At 41.0% G+C, this 20,766-nt stretch overlaps 1 protein-coding gene across 4 annotated transcripts in view; it reads left to right on the plus strand.

The window, feature by feature from the left end:
- The window catches only part of CAMK2D (calcium/calmodulin dependent protein kinase II delta), a 114,869-nt gene extending 95,971 nt beyond the window's left edge, over window positions 1-18,898 (plus strand). For 2 of the 4 annotated variants that reach the window (XM_027906542.1, XM_027906545.1), the window contains 5 exons: window positions 11,156-11,231; window positions 11,814-11,908; window positions 12,908-13,136; window positions 16,234-16,282; window positions 16,827-18,898. In XM_027906542.1, the coding sequence (XP_027762343.1) occupies window positions 11,156-11,231; window positions 11,814-11,908; window positions 12,908-13,136; window positions 16,234-16,240 (407 nt within the window). In that variant the 3' untranslated portion in view covers window positions 16,241-16,282; window positions 16,827-18,898. Of the gene's footprint in view, window positions 1-11,155; window positions 11,232-11,813; window positions 11,909-12,907; window positions 13,141-16,233; window positions 16,283-16,826 lie in introns of those variants that run through there. The other 2 variants (XM_027906543.1, XM_027906544.1) reach the window with 2 other exon arrangements.
- The last annotated feature ends 1,868 nt before the right edge of the window (window positions 18,899-20,766 follow it).

Here is a 20,766-nt window from a genome sequence, read left to right on the forward strand (position 1 = left end):
TTGGCTTGTTTGATACATTCTACTCATATTTACTTCTCAACAGGAATCAACAGAGAGTTCCAACACAACCATCGAAGATGAGGATGTGAAAGGTAGGATTTTAAGCTTGGAGCATTTGGAGAAGCAGTAACATGAGTTTTGTGAATGTATTTCAGTAGGTCATTAACCACAGAAACCCCTAATGAATCCTTTGAGAGAATACTGGTTTTCCTTCTTGAAAAGAAATCCCTTTTGATATGTTTCAGACTTCGACTTTTCAGTTCCCAAAACACCATTTTCCATTGTGTTGGGGTTAAGAATATAAAGTTACTGCTTTTTAACTAAGATACTAGTCCCAGTACTAATAGAATAGATTAAAAATGTGTAAGTCAGTGCTTTGTAACTCTCAGTTTATGTTTAACGTGCATTTGTGCTTTGGGTTTTGGTTTTTTTTTTCTTTATGTCATCATTTTCATTTTTATTCTGTTCAGATGCCAGTGTATTTTTGTGGCTTTCTTTTGTTCTGTCCATACACTTATTTTAATCTTCTTCTGTTCTTTAAAAAAACAAAAAAATTTTTTTTTTATATAGACTTAGTTTTGTAACTTTACAGTTAATATTTCTGTTTCCATTTTTTTCTCCCTCTAGATATTAGGCTGTGGTGTTACCCATACCTGCTTTAATAACATTATGTTTTAAAACAAAGGGTTTGAAAAAGAGAGTGTTAGGTTTGTGCACCTGTGGTTCACCGAAAAGGTTGGGTTTTGGCCTCAAGGATCAATGTGATAAGTACAGGTGAGAATGGAAATAGGAGAATGGATGCAACCTAGTGATGCTGGTTGGAGTTCATGTGGAATGAGAGAACAATTACAGGGATCTGCAGCTGATGCCTAGGAAAATACAGTGTAATTTACCTTTATTCACAGCACTTTGTATTTCTTCCTTCAAACTACTACATAGAGTTTAGCAACCGAGCTCATTAAATGAATAATTTAATTACAGGGCCTCTGCCTGATGATATAAAGCGGTGTTATTACGGTAGGATTTTTAGACAATCCTGTCTGAAGCTCAGCACACAGAATTGTGTCTCAGGGATACGATTATAAAAAAGCCAACAATGAAAATAATTTGCCTGATTCTGTAGTATCACAGCCAAGAGCCACGTGGATGGCCACAATATATGATGTTCCCCACCCAGTAATCACAGGTCTGAGGAACAAGACCCTGGTTGTGTCTTTCCCTGGGCACTGTGCAAAGATTTCATTTTCTATTTGTTTAAAGGACAAATATAATCTCCCTGTTATTAATTGTTTGGAAACTTGCTTGTTTTTGACTTTTTAGTATTCCTCTCACACATCCCATCTTTCCACTGGAGGCTGCTGTTCAGATTGTTTTATTATAAATTAAAGCTAACAGTGCCCCCAGGGTCTAATTTGTAGAATGATTCAGGGAATAGGCAGTCCTGCAACCCTGACAGCTATTGTAAGCTCAAGCTTCATGCTTTAGAAGGACACTTAGGAAAGATTATTTCCCCACATACACACCAAACTTGATTTCTGGATGTAGATTTTTCTAGGAGAAGAGTGAGAAAGCTGTGCTCCTGTCAGGAGCAGCCAGTGGAGATAAAATACTGATAGGGACAAGTGGATTTCAGAGAGAATTCTCCCAGATTACTGCCTATCCATGTCCTTACATATGTGCTCAAGACATGTGTTTGTACCACCTCTGAGACCTGGAAGGAACGTTTTCCTCCTTAGGTAATAAAGAACCTCAAAAATCATTTTGCTTTCCTTCACAGCATGGAGAACAACATGGGAAGAGGGTCTCCTCCCCCACGAAGGGGAGGGGGAATGGGGCTGCCACTCTGGGACTGGAGAGTGTATTAGCATGTTTTATAGCGTTGCAATATGACCCACAGACTCTGCAAAGGCGGTCCCATTATCCACACACAAGCAGGTACAGGGACCCTCCCTGTGTGCAGCCCCCCAGCCCACACACACTGAGAACACTCAGCTCTGCAGCAGGTGCTTTTCTTCTTCTTTATTGACTGGATTCCTCAGAGCAGCGTGGATCGTAGGGCTGTGTGGGCTCTGCCATCCCCAGCACGGCTGTGGGGCGCGTGCCCTGCGGGAGTGTGTGCACGCGCGTGTCTGTGCAGGGTACGATGTGATTCGCTAGGAAAGGGGGCAATTAAAACTGCCTCTTATCAGCTGTCACAAATGTGGCTTTAGGAACGCATTCTGAACTCCCGTCTGCCAAGGAATGCACGCAGCATTCTCCTCCTGTGTCAGGATTTCACCCTCTTTTCACTTTCAAAAGCAGGTATTTAATTTAGAGACAGGCAAGTCAGACTTGCTTTGCATTTTTTATTTACTGAAAATCTTAGTGTCTGTAACTTTGCCTTGATTATGTATAGATTCACATCTTTTAGGACTGGAACACGTTTCTTTTGCTAGAATCGATGTTTGGCAAACAACAGTGAGCTTTAATAATTTAAGGAATAAGCTAATTCTGTCACTGGAGTCTGAAATGACTCGAAGCTGCAGTTCAGGTTCCTTGCTAACACAAATTTCTGACATTAACCATTGATCACTGACTTGTCTGCATGACAGTGATTCCTCCTAAATATGACAGGAGTGGACAGAAAGAACATGCTGAGAACTGGACCGTAGGCAATGCCTCCTTCTGGAATTGCTTGTGGGATTTCTCCTTGCTGTAGTAATGAGACTCGAACTATTGAGCAGCATCTCTGTGATATGAGATTGATTTTTTTTTAAAGTAATGCTGTAGAATACCACTGTTATTTTTGTCCAGCAGTGCCCACAGACTTTAAGAAAGGTGAGTTGTTAAATTTATCATGGACAGCAGATCTGGATTTCTCATGGTATCTTTTTGCCTCTGGAAGTGAATTAATGAAAGCATTAGTAAGAAAGATGATTCCTAATGGGAAAATTTGTGGAGTTGTGGGACACTTATAGATTAGGTGAACTGTGGCTAATTTTGCTACTTGATACATCTATAAGATACATTGTTTCAAAATCTTTCATATATTCTAATTTCATTTTATCCCTGTTGGTTTTATTTTATTTAACAGTAGAAAGAAACCAATTTAAACTATTTCTTTTCGAACACAGATTCCTAAAAAAACCATTCAAATTGCTAAGAAAAGCTCTTTCAAAGCCCTGTATATCTCAGTCCTGGATAAACAGGGGTAAATCTGCGCTGGCATCTGAACAGAGTCACTCATGCCCACGACCTTTACAACTGTTCTTTGGCACCCACACTGCCCCCTGAAAGTACATCATTAACATTGTTTGTGTGCTCAAAGATATTTTAAGTTCTTGTTGCTTGTAATTAAATTATCGTTATTTTTCTTTTGGCCTTCTTTTTTTCTTCTTTCACATGTACTTGACCCTCACACAGCTCTCACAAAGGAGGGGGACATGGAGAGGTTGAGTTCCACCCACCACTCCTCCTCTTCCATTGCTTCTTCATCCCACTGGTCACCACCCTTGCCGTGCCCCAGCAGCCGCTCCTGCTGCCAGTGCCTGCTGCGGAGTCTGATCACACTCTACCTCTTCATCTTTGTTTGTTCATATGTTGTGTTTCTTTCCATCAATTCAGCGGGCAAGTCCATGAGAAATGCAAACTCAGAGAGTCAATCGCTTGAGTCTGAGCTCTCCCACTCCACTCCTTCCTCTGTGCTATGTAAGTTGAGAGACTCGGCTGTTCAGATGGTCTCCTTTGCCTCTCTTCCTCCTCCCTGCCCACCATCTGAGAGCAGATCACTGCTGGGATCTGTCTCATCTAGGAATGGCCTGTTCTTAGGGTGTGCAAAAGAACGGAGTATATTTCTGTAGATATTTATTTCTTGGCGAGGTGCTATTAATTGTGAAAACAGTATCATCAGCTGGAACAGCAGGATAAATAGGTCTGTCTTTCAGAAAGCTGCATCTTGCAGAGCTGATCTTTGCAGTGGTTTTCAGCTTAGATTTGACTCTCCCCTCTGGCTTGGATCCTGGATAGGTTCTCAGGAGTAATTACCTGTGGTGTTTATTATATCATCAAATTGCTTTCTTGAGCATCCCCGTTGGTAAAGCCTCGTTAAAGCTGCAGTGACAGCTGTTAGTGTGGAGCGTTGGTACTGACACTGAGAGGTGTCATGCTTTGCTCAGGGGGAGATCTGGGATGATTAGTGACCAGCTAACTGCAGAGGAAATCTCCAGTGTGGGCAGGCTTTGTCTGAGCACAGGAGAGGCAAAAGGCAGTGTGTTAGTAGCTGGTAGGACATAAAAGACCTGAGTAGATAGTTTCTTGTTTATAAATTAACTCAAAATTTCTTTAGGGGAGGGGGGGAAACCTTGTGGGTTGAAACATGGGCTGTGTGCCATTGACCTGAACCGTATTTTAAATCTGAGTGGAATTTTGGGTGGGCGCAGCTGGTGCAGGTGAGGGGATGTGCTGCTTCCAGTCACAAAAGTTGCCAGATAATGCTAGAAGGGAGTTTCATTCCAAGGGAGGAGCTGGATGGTTCTCTATCAATGTATGGATGACCATGTGTAAATTGGAGCTGCTAATACCGACAGTGCAAACTGCTCAGAGCCTTAAAAAAGAGAGGAATTAACAGGAGAGACATGGACCTGTGTAACACTGAGAGCTGCTACAGCCATAAGGCATTTATTCCATCCACAGGAATATCCCCAGGATATCTCTTATGTGCCCAGCATTTTCAGGCCTGAATGCTGGCAGCCTCACATTTCCCGCTCCACTGGGTAGGTAATAGTGCAAAGATGGCTGTTAATATTTAAACATAGATGTTCATTAGTAATTTCATTACCAAATTTAGGAATAGTGGCACTAATTTTTTTAAAGGTAATGCAGCTTTCCCGAGCAAAATAGGCAGATGCTGCATTTCTTAGAATTATTGTTTGGGGATTATTGTTACAAATAACACATCTCAGTGCTTTTTAAACCTTATTTAAAAGGAAGGAGATGCAAACTTGAGGGTTGTTATTGATTTTCACACTAGTGGACAACAAGATCGCTCTGAATGGGCAGAGCGATTGTGCAGGAGCAGAGTTGAAATAAAAATTTCAAGAGCAGCAAACCTTGTTAATGTCTCAGTTATGGAGACTTCAGACCTCATTTCTGGAGACAGCAGCCAGATTTCCATGATTAAAGTAACCTGCTGGGAATAATGTAGTATCTTGGAGGTGCAGTGACCATGATACAGCTTTGATCTTACACTATAGGAGATTTGTCATTAAAATATAAACATTTGCCAACATTCGCTATTCTGGATAAATATTAGTGTCAGTTTTTTGTGTAATCATATAGAGAGCATCTTTAGATGTATTTGATTTCATATAAATAAAAAAACACTATGTAGGGCATGTGACAAGTGGCTTAACATCAATTGATGATGAAGGTTTAAATAGAAGGTACATTCATTTGGTTGGATGTTGTTTTGTCAGTACAGGGTGGAAAAGTGCTGGGATAATTTGTCAGATATTTGCCTAAACAGCTAATAAATTAATTTTTCTTTCACTAGGGCAGTGTGAGGCTTACTGGCTTTCAGAAAGGTGAAAGCCAGCCAATAACCTAAATAAAATTCTGCAAATCATCCATCCATATCATAATGTGATGAATCAGAATGAGTCTTTGGAATCAGCAGGCTCTAGGAAAAAGATGTTACGTGTAAGATGACAACTCAGCTGTCTTAGCCCATATCCAAGTTTAAGGTTAAGTGGTGAGGTGAGAGGGAAGCTCTGGTCTTGTATACACTACATCTTCATCAACTTCCTAAACGAGAAGGCCCCTGGAGCACACCCTGTCACCTGAGGTTCTACGTGGGGTCTGTGGAGATCTGACACCCAATCAGTTGTTTATTCATGCAGCAGCTTCTTTTATTTTCCTCACAGGAATTATTTACGTGGAATATTTGGGGTATAAGCAGTAAGAGAAATTATCAGCAGAGCATTTTCTAATATTGCTGCGATGAGAATCATTTGGAAGAACATTGTGTGATGTTTAGCAGTCTGTGCTGTAAAGTGGAATGAGGTCTGGTACATCCACACAGCCAGAGCTCGTTACACAACACAGGATAACATTTCTAGTCTCTTCCTCTTCCCTTTCAGACTTCGGTTATTTTCAGAGTATAGAAATAACACCAGGGGCTGTATGCTTTCCGTGGTGTTTGTTGGATGATGTTCAGATGAGAAGGGAAGCTGGGATCTCCCATGCTGTGCCATTCCATCTGAGCAGCCCAGTGTCACCTTGCCACGGACTGTCCTGTTTGGAAACAACAGCACCATGGGGAGGATTTGTGTCCCCAGATTTAGCCACCTTCCCCAGTGTAGATATCTGTATTTGAGCTAGTTGTCTAGACTCCCTTTAGTCGATGCAAATAGGTCAGATGAGTCACACTTGTCTTCAATATCTATTTTAGGCTATGATGAATTGTGCCCTGAAAGTACTTACTTCTCTCCATTGACTGTGCGGGAGGGGAGCCGAGAGAACAAACTCACTTGTCTGTACTTATACATCTCCAAAATGTTGTGAGATTAATCCAAACTGAGGTGTACCAAGATGTGGAGCTGAGATTACTGAGTTGAAAAGTTTTAAGGGTTTTTGCCTTGAGAAACAACATGCGAGCGAGGCAGAAGCAAAATCATTTTAATCATCTTGGAGGGCCTATGCAAATCTGGAACCAGGCTACCTTGTCCTTCTGGAAAGGTGCTTTACTGCTTCACCAGGGCACTGCAGTTATTACACAGTCAGTTGTCTAGAGGATTGATGACAATAGGAAGATGCTCCAGTATCTGAATGAAGCTTAAGGTGACTTAAATTATTATTTTCAGAAGCAAATTGCTGGTGTTAGTTCTTTTTTAAAAAAAAAAAAAAAGATGGGTGTTTGGTGGTCAGTGAGTTACCAGGGGTTCTTTTTTTGTGTTTCACAAAAAGGGAAGTTTGTGGTACATGTATTTCTGAAGGCTTCATTTTCACATATCTGCAGCTTGTTTTTAGACTGCACCTTCACTCTGCAGTTGAAATACCCAAATATCCATTGTTTCTGTGCGATTCTTGTAGATTGAGTTTACAAACTAGGGCTACAGAAAGGGAAGAAAAGCCCCAAAGTTCCCTCCTGGAACAGTTTTTGCAGTTGTTTTGTACCTTTTCTATTTTCCCTGTGATGCTTGACTTCACTAGGTGGGAGATTACTCCTTGTAGGTTTAAAGTATTGATAGTGTTAGATGCTTTTTGCTTAAATGGTGTTCCCACTTATTTTGTGTTCTTTAATATTAGTGTTAATGGTGTTCTTTAATTGTGAAAGATTATCCCCCACCCTGTAGCTGAGCAGGGAAAAAAGGTGGAGAAATATAGCTAGAGGTTACTGACTCATTTAAAGCTAACATATGTGCTACAGCACTGCTGCAGAAATCATTTCAGCCAGTGTAGGAAAATGTTCCCGTTCGTTCTCTTCTGATTATTTGGTCTTTTTATAGCTCTTCTGCATAATATTTTTGCTTGAACTGCCTTTATATTAGTCATAAACCTTCTCACTTGCCAAAGCAAAGATTTTATATTTATTGAACTGCTAAAACCTTATTAACTACCTTTACTCACTGACCCTGTCTGGGGGTAAAGGTTCTGTTTGAGGAGTAGGTCTGTGGTCTTTTCTTTAAGGGATTTACTTCACGCATATTCTGAGCAAAGACTGTAAAAGCCACCATCTTTTCCACACAAGTTTGCCATACCTACAGGCTTTTTCATTGGCAGTTGTCAAGAAAATGGCTCAGCACCTTTGACTTCTTTTAACAATATTCTTGCTTTACATCTCAGTTGTTTTAAAGACACCAGGTGCACTTTTGCTCAGTCACCCTTTGCTTACAGAGGGTATATAATTTTATGCCATGGAAAGCCATTGTGATATTCTAAGACCCTACAAATGGGTCAGGCTTTAATTTTTGAACTGACTTTTACCACACTCTGTTGAAAAACAACTGAACCGGTTTTATCAGAATCTCATCACAATGGTCAGTTTTCTTTAGGAAGTTTAGTTGTTTTAGTTTTATTTAGGAAGTCCTTGCTGCACATCAAATGAAAAGTGTAATAGCATAAAATTGCCACTGTACATCAAACAGCATAATTGCCCTAGAATTCAATACAAGCCAAGTTCACTATTGGATAAAAAAATAAATAATGAAAAAATCAAATGAGAATGGTGATTGCAAGTGACAGTTATCTGGCAGATGGGAACTGGCCAGATGCCTCTTCCCTAATGCCTTGTGTGTTCGTTTGTTGTCCTTGTATAGATTGTCATGTGTATTTAGATGGAAAAAAAAATTGGATGTTTGGAAGAGCATATGTTACATGGACTCCATCAAATTTATAATGAAAATTTGGGTTTTTTTTTTACCTCTTTAAGAACTGCCAATTACTTCTTCACATGTTGTCTGCAATAGCAGGACTTTGTTCCTCCCAATACCCATTTCCCCTTAGTTCATCTCCAGAGCCCTCCCTGATTCTTCTTTGCCCTGAGGAAAAGCATAAGGATTTGACTTGCGGATGTGACCACCAGGTCATGGCTGCACTTTCCTTCTGCAGCTTTCCAGTTTCCTTCCAATTTTCTACTTGTTGTATTTCAGTTTTCACATCTCCTTTCCCTTCCTTCCTTCCTTCCTTCTGGGTTAAACCTCTGCTTCCAAGACAATGGAGCAGAAATACTTTTGGTATCTGTTTGTGGTCTGTCTCCCTGCATACCCATGCAAGAAGATGTGAAAGCTAAGATAAAAACAAGCCCCCCAAAACAATCAGGAGGGGGTTTGTGTAAAACCACACTGGCTACTGAGATTTTTAATTAGTCTTTGACACCTGCTGTTATTTCATACTGCCTTATCTCTTGACCATTTTTTCCTTGCAATGAGGTAAGGGCTGAGAACGAGGTGAAGGGTTCTGCACATAGGATAAATCATTTCTGGAACTCCACTCTCTAAATTATTCTCCACCTCTGCCTTTGGCTCTCTTGCCAAGGAGACTGCACGTCAGAACACTAAATAGGAAGAAATCTAATTTTCTAATATGTGTGTAATTGTGTCTTGTTGAAAAGGTAAGAGGAACGCAGTTGCTTTCATAGAGTTTCATGTGGTGCTTGTAATTTTGTAGAAAAAACTGAGAACTGAGTTGAAAGGCAACATCTTCCTGTTCCTGACAGTCCACATCAAGAACTGTGAAGTCTTTCCACAGGCACTGGAAGAACTGACACTAGTGCTGGAGTCAGATGTGGATTGATTGGAGCCAGTGATAACTGCTGCAATCTCCTTTCCTTGCTTTGCTGGCCTGTAGAGCTTCCTGATGGATGTGTTTTATATCCACGGACAGGTCTGCAGACACAGCTCTGCTAGATGTTAGTACAGCCCAGAGAAGCTTTGCTGGAACCATATTCTGTAATATTAGGTGGCTTCTGTCAGAAAGCTTCATGAGAACATACATCCCACTGCAATTTCATTTTGGATCTAAACCCAGGAAAAACAACAATTTGGTGATATGGTTCGATTTCTCCCTCCTGGGGTTGATGCTGAATTGTATCTTTTATATCTCAACATCAAAGGTGTGATGGTAAGACTTGGGAAAGAAATGACTGGTGTTAGTGCAAAAGGAAATACTGCCAATTGTCTCCAGCCAAAATGACGTGTCCATGTGGTTTTATGTCTCTTGCCTGTGGAAACTGCAGGACCTTAGACATATTCATTGCTTACATTGTTATCCATTAACATGATCTCATGATCGTGTAGCAGCTGATCAGAGATTTTTACCTCATTTCCCACTGTCTGATTTAATAGTCTGCAATTTCCTAGTCTCTGATTGAAATGTGTTACTGGCTTATTTAATCAAATCCTTCAGCTCTATTATATTTATGTGAGATGTTGCATGCAAAACTGGTAATTTCTTCACTGCACGAAGTCGGCACATTCTGGATTTTTTTGGCAGCCTTCTGTAACACTGCCCCATTATTTCTTACTCAGCCATCCTACTCCTTGGCTGGTGCTGACAATGCCATACAGTGTCCAGGCAGTCTGCTCTGTGTGGTTTAAACATATGACAATAGGCCCATTTGTGGCCTCTTCATTATAAGTCTTTGTTCTTTCCACAATCTTTGTGAAAAATAAAGCAGTTCATTCTTGAAATACTCTTGCCCATCATGCTATCTAGCAGACAAGAGCTCCTCACAAGAAGTCTCATTAGACTTTTACATCCACTTTTTTCTCCATCACATCTTTCCTTGCTGGCTTCTTTCTGGTTCTTTTTCTTTGAATATATTAGGTGTGCACTTAGGAGAAGGTTAACACCACAGTACCAGTTCTTAAGCACAGCACTGAAGACTTTTACTTTCTGTATGTGCTCCCCAACATTTGCTTTTAGAAGAAGAGTGTGATCTCTCTCAGGACTTTGGTTTTAGCATTCCAGGAATGTTTTTGTGTGCGTTTGTTAATGGTTGAATCCACGTGTAGGAGTGTGCAGGAGAACTACAATTGTTGCTTGCACAAGAGAGCTACTACAGCCTGGTTGCTTGCATTTATTTTTCTCTCAAGTTTGGGTCTTCCAAATGGATTCTCTGATATTTAAGAAGGAGTAGACACTGTGTTGTAAATAGACCTACATGGATACATGTGCATTTTGTGGAATCCATGAGCTTTGCATCAGAGGATCTTCATTACAGGCTTAAGGTCCAAATTCATTTTTACTTAAATGTTCATATTTGAACAAAGCAAACAGCAAGTGTTGAAAAGATTCCTGAAAATCAGCATTAGGCACAGAAAAGGTAAAGGCCTCCTCCTATGTGTATGAAACACAGAGTAAAACAGTAATCAATTCCTTGAATTTTGGAGTTAAGAATTGGGTCTTGATTTGTTTTGCTTTTTAAGCAGCAGATCCTTCAGTGAAGATGATTAGAAGTGTGAAAGTGAATTGATTTTGATGTGTGTTCAGTTTCCTCATGGATACAGGAGTGCACTTGAAGGCAAGTCAGTGTAAAGCAGCGATGTAACCTCATGTCCTTTGGCCATAGAAAGGAACAGAGACAGCTGCTGTGCCAGCTGAGGGATGACAGGATACCTGTCAGCTGTTACCTTCCGCTTTGCCTTCCATCCTAAGGCTGGTCTGTATCTCTCCCCAGCTCGTAAGCAGGAGATTATCAAGGTGACCGAGCAGTTGATTGAAGCCATCAACAACGGGGACTTTGAAGCTTACACGTGAGTTGCTCATTTGGCAGGGAGTGAGGAGAGTTGATTTATTTGACACGCTATGTGTTAAATATGTGTGTTTATATAGGAGAACCTGTGCTTGTGTTTATGGTTGTTGGAACTCCTCCTCATGAAACACGAAACACGTTCGTGGCTGCTTTGCCCTGGCTTTACACATTGCCAGTTTCAGAGGAGCTGCTTGTGTAAATTCAGTGTAGTTACAACAAAGTGATTAAATCTTGCTTAAATACTGATGTGAGACATAAAAAAAATCCTTTGGTTTGCACAGCAGCAGTTTTCAGTCACAGCTAAAAAGTCCTGTGAATATAATGCCTACCACTGACATGTGGGACCTACTTTGGTGGACCTTTTTGGTGAAAAGATGATTTAAATGAAACCTAGTCCACCTGAAGTAAGCAGCCAACTGTGCTAATTTAAGTTATACCGGAACTTCACTCCTTCTCCTCATTTAAATTCTGTTCTTTTCCAATGTGATGGCATGTCTGATTGGAATAAAGGAAACATTTAAAAATATCCTCTCCCAAGTTGTGTTCCATAACCACTGATTACAAGCTTTCCTCTTTTCCACAGGAAAATCTGTGATCCAGGCCTTACATCTTTTGAACCTGAAGCTCTGGGTAATCTGGTAGAAGGGATGGACTTCCACCGGTTTTACTTTGAAAATGGTAAGCATTCCTTTTTCATTTCCAAACCCTCATCCATTTTAGTGACTGTGTTTCTCCCATCTAATTAGCATTTTGGTTGGGGAGTGAATTGATTTGGGCAGGGGAAGGGGATGTTCTTTTTTCCAGGGTTCTGCTATGTATTTCTGCTGTGCTCATTCACGTATCACAGGGTGCCTCAGGTGGTGGGGGAAACTTTCAGGTATTTCTCATATTTTTTTGTTTTTCTCGTGGGGAAATAGATGTGCTTGTACTTTTTTACACTAAGAAAGAAACATTACCCAGAGAATGGATTTATTAAAGTTTTGGAGGAGCATGTGATGTAAGTAACCATTTTAGAGCAGACTTGACTTAAAAGGAAATAAATTATTGTAAATTAAGATATCATCTTATCCAGTAATTTCTGAGCAATGTCTGAGCATAAAGTGGGCTTATCATATTCCTGAATCTAAATATCCATAATCTAAATGGGATTATAATACTCCTAAATTCTCTCTCATCTCCAAACCATCATTTTATGTATTTTTCCTTGTAATTTTTCTTTCCATTAGCACTGCTTTTTAGTTTTCCTACGTATCAGCATGTAATAAAATATGATAAAGAATCAGTTAAAAGCTGAATAATTTTGGATGAAAATATTAAATACAAACGTTATTAGACATAACAGTGAGAGTGAAATATTGGGAATCTCAAGATGGTGGCCTTATTAATCCATGTAGATCTATGTTTAATCCATGTAGATCTATCTATGTTTAATCCATGTAGATCTATCTATGTTTAATCCATGTAGATACATGGATTAAACATATTAAGTATATTTGATGGGAAAGGGGAAAACATACTTCACTCTGTGACTGTGCCCATTTCTACAATGGACCTGAGTCATCAGTCACAGCCATCAGCAAACAGCAATTATTATTTTATATCCGCTACGCTCGAGTTTTTGGTTCGCAAACTGGGGCTGACACGGAGAAAACGTGTGTGTGCCTGTTCGTTCCCCAGCTCTGTCCAAGAGTAACAAGCCCATCCACACGATCATCCTGAACCCGCACGTGCACCTGGTGGGCGAGGACGCGGCCTGCATCGCCTACATCCGCCTGACGCAGTACATGGACGGCAGCGGCATGCCAAAGACCATGCAGTCCGAGGAGACGCGCGTCTGGCACCGCCGCGACGGCAAGTGGCAGAACGTCCATTTCCACCGCTCGGGCTCGCCCACCGTACCCATCAAGTAAGAACCAACCCAGGGTGCACCGCGTGGTCCCGTAGCTGCTTCGGGCCTTAAAAACCACGGGCCGGCCCCTTGGTGGCATCACTGCTTGTTATGTGCTATATCCACCTGTGTGCATGTGGTGTGGGTGGGAATGTTTTTAAAAGAACGCTCTTTATGGTGGTTGTTTTCCGCTGTGATGCTCGCTGATCCAACTCGGGCCCTGAGCTGGCAGCTTGAAGAGCAGGAAAAGGTTTTAATGTAGGTAAGGCTTGATAGAAGTCATACAAAACAGGATTAGAAAACCTGAAATAGAATTTCTGGAATGTCTGGACAAATAAAAAGCAAGAGGATACGTGGAGCTGTTAGTGCTGACCAGAAAGTTTCAAGGAAAGTATCACTGTCATGAAAAACTGAAGTTTAACTCATATTTATTGTGGTTTCCAGCCCCCTCTGCTTACTCAGGCCTAGGTATGTTCACTGCAAGTTGGTTTTGAGCCAGTTTACATATTTAATTTGTAAATTAAGTCATCCCAGTAGCTATCACATTCTTATCTCTTTCCCCACACTCACCCTTGCTTATCTACTGCGTAGTCGTCGTCTCGCAGCTCTGACATCCGTGTGGATCAGCCTTGCGTCTGTCCCGTCATCATCTTCCCCTCTTGTTCATCCAGGCCCTCCCACGCCCTCGGAGTCGTGCAGTGACCCGAATTCCTTGGGCCAGGCTGTCAGCAAGGTTAATTAGAGCACACTCACAGTTGCACTAACAAGATGAAGAGTCACGGCTTCCTCAGCAGGTTGTGCTCATGTCCTCAGCTCCTCTCCTTCCTGCAGCCTTCACTAATGAGCCCAAACCTCACCGACTTCTGCCTTAGGCTGGGCTCTTTCCAAACTAAGGCAGCGCTGGCACAGGCCTTGCTTTGCTCAGTTGTGAACCCTTTCTATAGGATATAATTACATTTGTGTGAGGTGTCTTAGTGTTGTCAGCGGCTGAATTTCCTGAGGTGGATGATAAGGGCTTAGATTCCATCCTTCAAACTTCATCATGTCCTGTAATTTACTTCTTGCACCACTGTTCTCCTGTATGAAATAAAACATGATAAAGTAAGGAACAAAATAGACTGAAGTGTTAAACCTCCACGGGGATGATTTTTTTTTTTTTTTTAATTTAGGAAAAAAGAAGTTTCATTACTTAGTGGTAACTATTTTATCTGAAGATGTGAAACCAATGGGAAGGGGAACCACATCGTCCTTTGTTTCTCACATTCCAGCTGCACAGCCAGTGTTTAAACAAATAATACATAAAGAGTAGCTACTTTTGCTTGAAATGCAGGGCTCAGGCTTAAGGAGAGATTCCCTGAGGCAGCAACGTAGCCTTAGATGCCTGGCACTGGCAACAATATCACGTCAATCCCACACCTCACCCTAATCTTGAATTCAGAGGGGATTTTGGACTTGCTCATGTCATTGTTCTAAACCACCATTGATCTGGTGGTTAGAAGCCTTACTTTTCAGTCTAAAATTTAGTAATATTCAATGTATCCTTGGTTATTCTTGTTTCATCCTTCTTCTCCTGTGCTAGGGGTAAGTATGCAGACGTGAGCTGGTTTATAGGAGGCTGTTCAGATCGCTTCCCACCTTCTATTTTCATAGAGTAAATAACCCACACTAACTCAACTGGCTTTTTTTGGTAGGGTTTCCATTTTCCTGGCTACCTTAATAGCTCTTCACTGACTTTTTTTTCATTTGAGGTTTGTCCTTAGCTTGGATTCTTCTGAAATGCTCTGTCCAATGGTGGTCAGGGCTTTCTTTAACTCCACAATGCCTGTCTTTTCCCTGCTATATTCTGGCATGGTTTTTGCACTTTTCTCATCTGCATCACATCCAGCCACATGTTTTTCCTCAACTCTCATTCCAACAAATGAGCAGGTAGAAACTTCCGCTGAAGCATGCAGCTTTGTACTTCCTGTTATTCCATGTAACATTTCTGGATTACCCAGCCCTCAAGGTGATTTGGTTCTTCTTGCACAACGCTCCTGTTTTCCTTTCTTTTTAACAGTGCCTTCCACCTAAGTGTAAATATACTACAGGAGATCAGTCCTACTGCTTGTACTCAGGACTGGTGAATCTCCCTTAGGCTGATGGTTCCCCTTTCAGCCCAAACAGTGTTGTTTTTCTTTTAATTATTTTACATATCTTTTCTCTCTTCCCCATCCTCTCAAGTCTGAGGGGAAGATTCCCATGTAGCACCCTGCTAAAATGGCCTTCCATAGCCCATCCTGACCATCTTTTAGGCTGCCCTGAACTTCACCTTCACTTTTCCCAGTCAGAGCAGCAACGACTCCATTTTGGAAAACTACAGGAGAAATCTAATTAAAATATTGTTCCAGTTTATCCTTCCTTTATTTGAAATGTATACAGTCTACAGCTACTTATTTAATTATTACAAATGCACAGTAGTTAATAATGGCAATTCCATAATAAGAAAGTATCTTGCACATCATGTCTGAAGAGGAATTTCAGATCTAATCAAGTCACAAAAGCAATTATAGCTGTGATCTGCTTTTGCAAACGTCATATCCTAGATTATGTCAAATCAGTTGCTGCAAGCGCAGTAGCTTGTTTGTTTTCTTGACTGCAGGAGGGAGTGTGTATAAATCTATGGATATATCTGAGCTCTTTAATAGCTATAGGTATAGGGAAATGTTTCTTTATGGCAGAGAACTTATTTGGGAAAGAATATGAGAAAAATGTGTACTTAGTTTATAAATAAATTTTATGTGTGGAATTGCTGGGAGTCAGACAAAGCAAACTTGGGTTTCTGTCTTGTCCATTTTCTCTCTGAGTGATAGGAGTGCTGGTAGGAAATTCTCCTCTGTATCCATGTTCTTAGGAACCTGTGCTAATGTGTTTCCTCAGAACTGTGTCTGCTTGTCCACAGAGAGTGGACCTGCTTGATACAGGCAGCTGGACCTAAAACTGACTCCCAGACCTAACTCGAGGCCGAACGAGGCTCGTGTTCCTTCCTTTATCCCAGCTTACAGCTTCTTGTACTTTGCTAAGTGCACTGGCAAGCAGCAGGGGCCGTGAGTAAGGAGTGTGTTCTGTGTTTGTGCAGTGCCTAGCGCAGAGGGATCCCCACCACGGCTCCGGCCCTCCATGCTACGGTAATACAAGCCACGTTCCAGCCTGAGTTAGTCACGTTCCTCCTCACACCTTCCTGCTCTTCCCTCCTCTCTCTGCATACGGCTCGAGCATGTCTTGCACGTTCATGACATCTGACTCTTCCTTGTTCCTCGGTTCGGTGCTTGTACAGACCCTCAGTCCGTGGCAGTGCCTGCGATGCCCGTGCTGAGGAAGTCAAGTTACACTCAGAGAGTCACGTCTGAATTCGGCCCTCCCTCCTTTAAGGAATCCCTTAGGGCACTTTGGCTTCCTGCCTCAGTTTCCTTTTTTATTTTAACAGCCTCTCTGGCATCCTGTAAAGATGGAAAATTATGTCTATAAAGTGGTTTGAAAAATAAAAGTGCTTTGCCTGAGCCTTTGGGTTTTTTTTTTCCTCTTGGTTTTCTTCCCAATATCGTGTTAAATGATGTTAAGTAGGTGGGGATTTTTTTTCAATAGCATTGGCTAACACTTGAGCATATACTGTTACTTGGTGATGATGTTATCAGTAATGGAAATCTGTTTTCTTTTTCTCCTTCCTCCCAGCTAAAAATATCAGCGGTGCCGCTCTTGCATTTTCTGTCCCCAACGCACCTGGTTGATTACCATCTTGGCCATCCCGTTCTCTTCATGCATGTTTCTGAGTGCATGGAGTCGTGAAGGTTCTTCATGTAACACATTTGTGACGCACCACGTGGCTGTATATTCCATCTGTACACTGTTAGCATTTCAATGAAGGCGATGTTCCATGCAAATAGAGAATAACAAGGAGTAAAAGGCAAAAAAGAAAAAACAAACAAACAAAAAGAAATAAAAATGTTGGATGGACGGCAGTAGATACACAATACATCTGTCACTTCCTCCATTTATGCCAAGTTTTGAGAGACAACTTTAAAAACTATCCTGTTTATTAAAAAAAAAAAAAAAAAAAAAAAGGAAAAAAAAAAGAGAAAAAGTATATTTTACCTTCTTTTTTTAAGAACTGTTTTTTGACTCCTCCTTTTCCCCCCTCAAGTCCCAGGATTTTGCTTTGGTTCTGGTAGGAATGGTTAGGATTTCCGCTGGCAGCTCCGTTACTGTCAAACAGATTTTTATTACGGCACGTAGATGGACAAAATCACTGATAAATGTGGAAGTGATAATATCTTGGCTTTGGACCAGCTGAAGCCTTCTTAGTTTATTAGTCTGTGTAAACTGGAAAAAGCTCCTCATTTGCTGGCTTGGCCACTCCAGAATTAACTCTCAGTGTTCTGGTGAGTCAGCAGCTTCTGTTTTCCCGTGGAGTCCTTTTTGCTTTCTTATTTTGCTTAACTGAAAATTTCTATTGGACGATTAAGCAAAATGAAAAATTGTAAGGAATTAAGGAGATAATGGAGAGGCATTTTTGAGGATTAAAATGGAATGAGAGAGAAAGATTTTTATCGCTTTTACGATGTACTGTAAATTTTCTAAGGAGGCTTTAAAAAAATATAAAATATATTATGTTGGTTAATCTATAGACCAGTTGTGTGGTTGATATACTCGAGAAATATTAGGCCTTAAAGCTGAGTATGAAGAGTTTACTTACATTACACTGCTGCTGTTGCTTCTCTGGAAATGAGTTATGGATACACCGGTTTTACCACAGATTTGTCTCCCCCTCTCCCCCCTCGATGCGCTGTTGGTTCCTTAAGCTCCTGGTGCAGCGTGAGGTGTCGAGCCCAGCGATTCCCACAGCGTTCCCCGTGGGTTTGGCCGGAGGCAGCCAAAGGAGGGACACTGTGCTGCCAGCGCAGAAGGCAAACCTCGGAACAGGGACTAGTTTTCCTTCCCTCACGTTGCTGTGAAAACACATCCTCGCAAGAATTTCGGTTCCCTCCCTTCCATTCCCAATAGCAGAGCGCAGGGATGGGTTGTTTTTTTTTGTTTTTCCCATTGGTTACTGGTTCTGTTGGCAGGGCTCCCTGCTCTCCGCAGCGCTGTACAGTGCATGGGATCTCCATCACGCTCCTTTTTAGCTGTTAAAAACTTACAACTCGGCAGCCTGAAGTTTTTAAAATGGGAAAGCTTTCTAATTTGTATCATTTCACCTTTCTGTGTTGATGACTAATCAAAAGCAGTTCTTAAACATGTCGATGTTGTTACTAGTGGATGTATGGTAGATGGATTTAAGCTTCTCTGATAATTACTACATGATTTTAAACAATATATATTTAAAATAAGCATCTACAATAAATGTGTTGAGCCATATTAACCTGCCAATGGGATCTGTGAAAAAAGTAATGGCCTCATTTTTTTCTCATTAATTTCTTTACCTTTTTTTTTTTTTTTTTTTTTTTTGTGAAGCGGCTATAAGTGGCATAACTGTATTTAAAATTAACAAATTAGGTGTAGGGTTTTTTTTTTTTTTTTATACTTCTAACATAGCATGTGGTGTTGACGTATTACTGTAGACCAAGTTTGTCTTCCACACCAAGACGTGAGGAAATTGTGATTTGTTCTCTCCACCACAACTGAATTATACACTTCTGTCATTTTGGAACACTGCAGTTTACCATGGGACACAGTGTACATATTTCTTGCCATAATGGTAAATGATTGATATATTTAAGGATTAATAAATTTGTGATTTCTGCTGACATTGGGCTTGCGTTTTAATTTCCCAAGTAATTGTGATCTTTGCATCGGAGAACCTGCAGTTTGTGTTTGAATTAAGGCATTGGAGACCCAGATGGAGTTTCTTGGAAGCTGAATTTTCAGTTTGAAAACAGGAGTGTTTGCTTTTGTGCTTTGTCTGCGGGTCAGTTCTGAAGTGCCTTTGCTGGGGGCCCAGTTGTACACTGTTCATGCTCGACTTTGTTGGTGGACTTTGCACATACCTTGTACTCGTAGGTCCATATTTAGAAATGTTTTAGGTACTTTGCATGTTTCTGTAGCTGCCTTGCAGCGTTTCACACACATGCTCAACCTATAACACAAGACTCTGTAAGAGCAGTTATTGTATGTTATATAACACCATAAAATATATATGGTAACATAATGCCATAAAATGTGGTAAAGTCCATAAATAATTAGCCCTTAAAATTATGTACCAGTTTAAAAGCTTTCATGTGTGTCTGTAGCGATTTTAGACTTTCTTAAACCATGCTGAACTGCAACTGAGAACAGTCTTTTATACCAGCAGAGAAGAAGGATGGAGGAGACAACCTGCAGCTTTCCTGGCTCAGGGAATGCAGAGCTGGATCCCTGCGCTGCTGCGGGGCCAGGGCAGCGTGGCTGGTGAGGGAGCCACAGCCTGTCCTGGCTTGGTCACAGTTGCAGTGCTTCCTTTTGGGTGGCATTTTGTAAACGAACAGAGAAACACTCGGCAGAGAGCTCAGGGGGTTGGAATTTGTCAGTAAACCCCAGTAGAAGCAAAAGCAGTTTAGTCTGGTGGGAAGTTTTACATTTTGTCACATCACTTCTGCCTACTTTGTTTGCTCATTTTTTCCAGTGAGTGCTATTCCAGAAATTAGTTTGATTTCCATTTTAACCATGCTCCTGCAGAAAGCTCTGACAGCAGCAGAATTGCTCCTGATTTCAGGTATGCAGAGATGAGAGATCAGTATATGAAGCAAAATGATGAGCAGTTGGGTGGGAGAATGGATCTCCGAAATACTGGGTTGAAGATTTGAGAGAGGGTTAGGGTTTTGGTGTATATTTTTTTTTATATAATGGTGGTGAGTGCCCTTTTATAACACAAATATTTTAATCTGCTGCCTCCTGGTGGCTTTTATAATGCTGTTTTTTATGTAGGAGTGCACAGGAAGATGCTGTGTGTTCAGAGCAGGAAGCAGAGCAGTGTTTTTGGACATTCACTTTTTAATGTGAGTAAGGAACATGGAGAGCCTGAAAATGACCCTTTCCTGAGCTGTGAATATACCCTATACACATACCTGGAGGAATAAGATTGGTTCTATTTTCCAAAAATGGGTTCCCAGGACACAGTTAAGAAAAGACACATCTCCTAGAGTTGTGTATTAAGTCCAGAGTTCACTGAGTCAAAGATTAGCTTTACTGTTTCTTCAGTGAGTTATTAATCTTTTATCATCTCCTTGGACTGTGTGCTTGCAGAAAACAGAATTACTTTGTTCTTCTCAGGGCTTTTCTTTCTTCTTAAATTTGTACGGTCATACCTCATACATTACCTATCTTGAGAAAATATCATTATTCAAAAAATTAACTGGATTAGTCGAAGAATTGATCCCAATTGCTTCAGGAGTTTCAGCTTCTTTCTTCCTAACAGATAATTAGTTGGGAGTTCAGTGCTGGAAGGTGCAGCTGCTCAATCTCTGGTTCTTGCAGGGAATGCAGAAGTTATAGGGAGGTTTTGATACCCACAAGAGGGGAGGCCTCACATGAAAGGAATCCTAAGCAGAGCAGACTAGAAGCCTTTTCTTCCTTCCCCTCCCTCTCTTGCACAGAGAGCCATGAGTGAGCAGGACAAGGTGCAGGATCTTGGATTCCA

The sequence above is a fragment of the Empidonax traillii genome, unplaced genomic scaffold (genome assembly GCF_003031625.1).
Source record: "Empidonax traillii isolate 1590-97213 ecotype Southwest subspecies unplaced genomic scaffold, ASM303162v1 scaffold1318:size131291, whole genome shotgun sequence".
In the NCBI taxonomy this organism is placed as follows: Eukaryota; Metazoa; Chordata; class Aves; order Passeriformes; family Tyrannidae; genus Empidonax; species Empidonax traillii.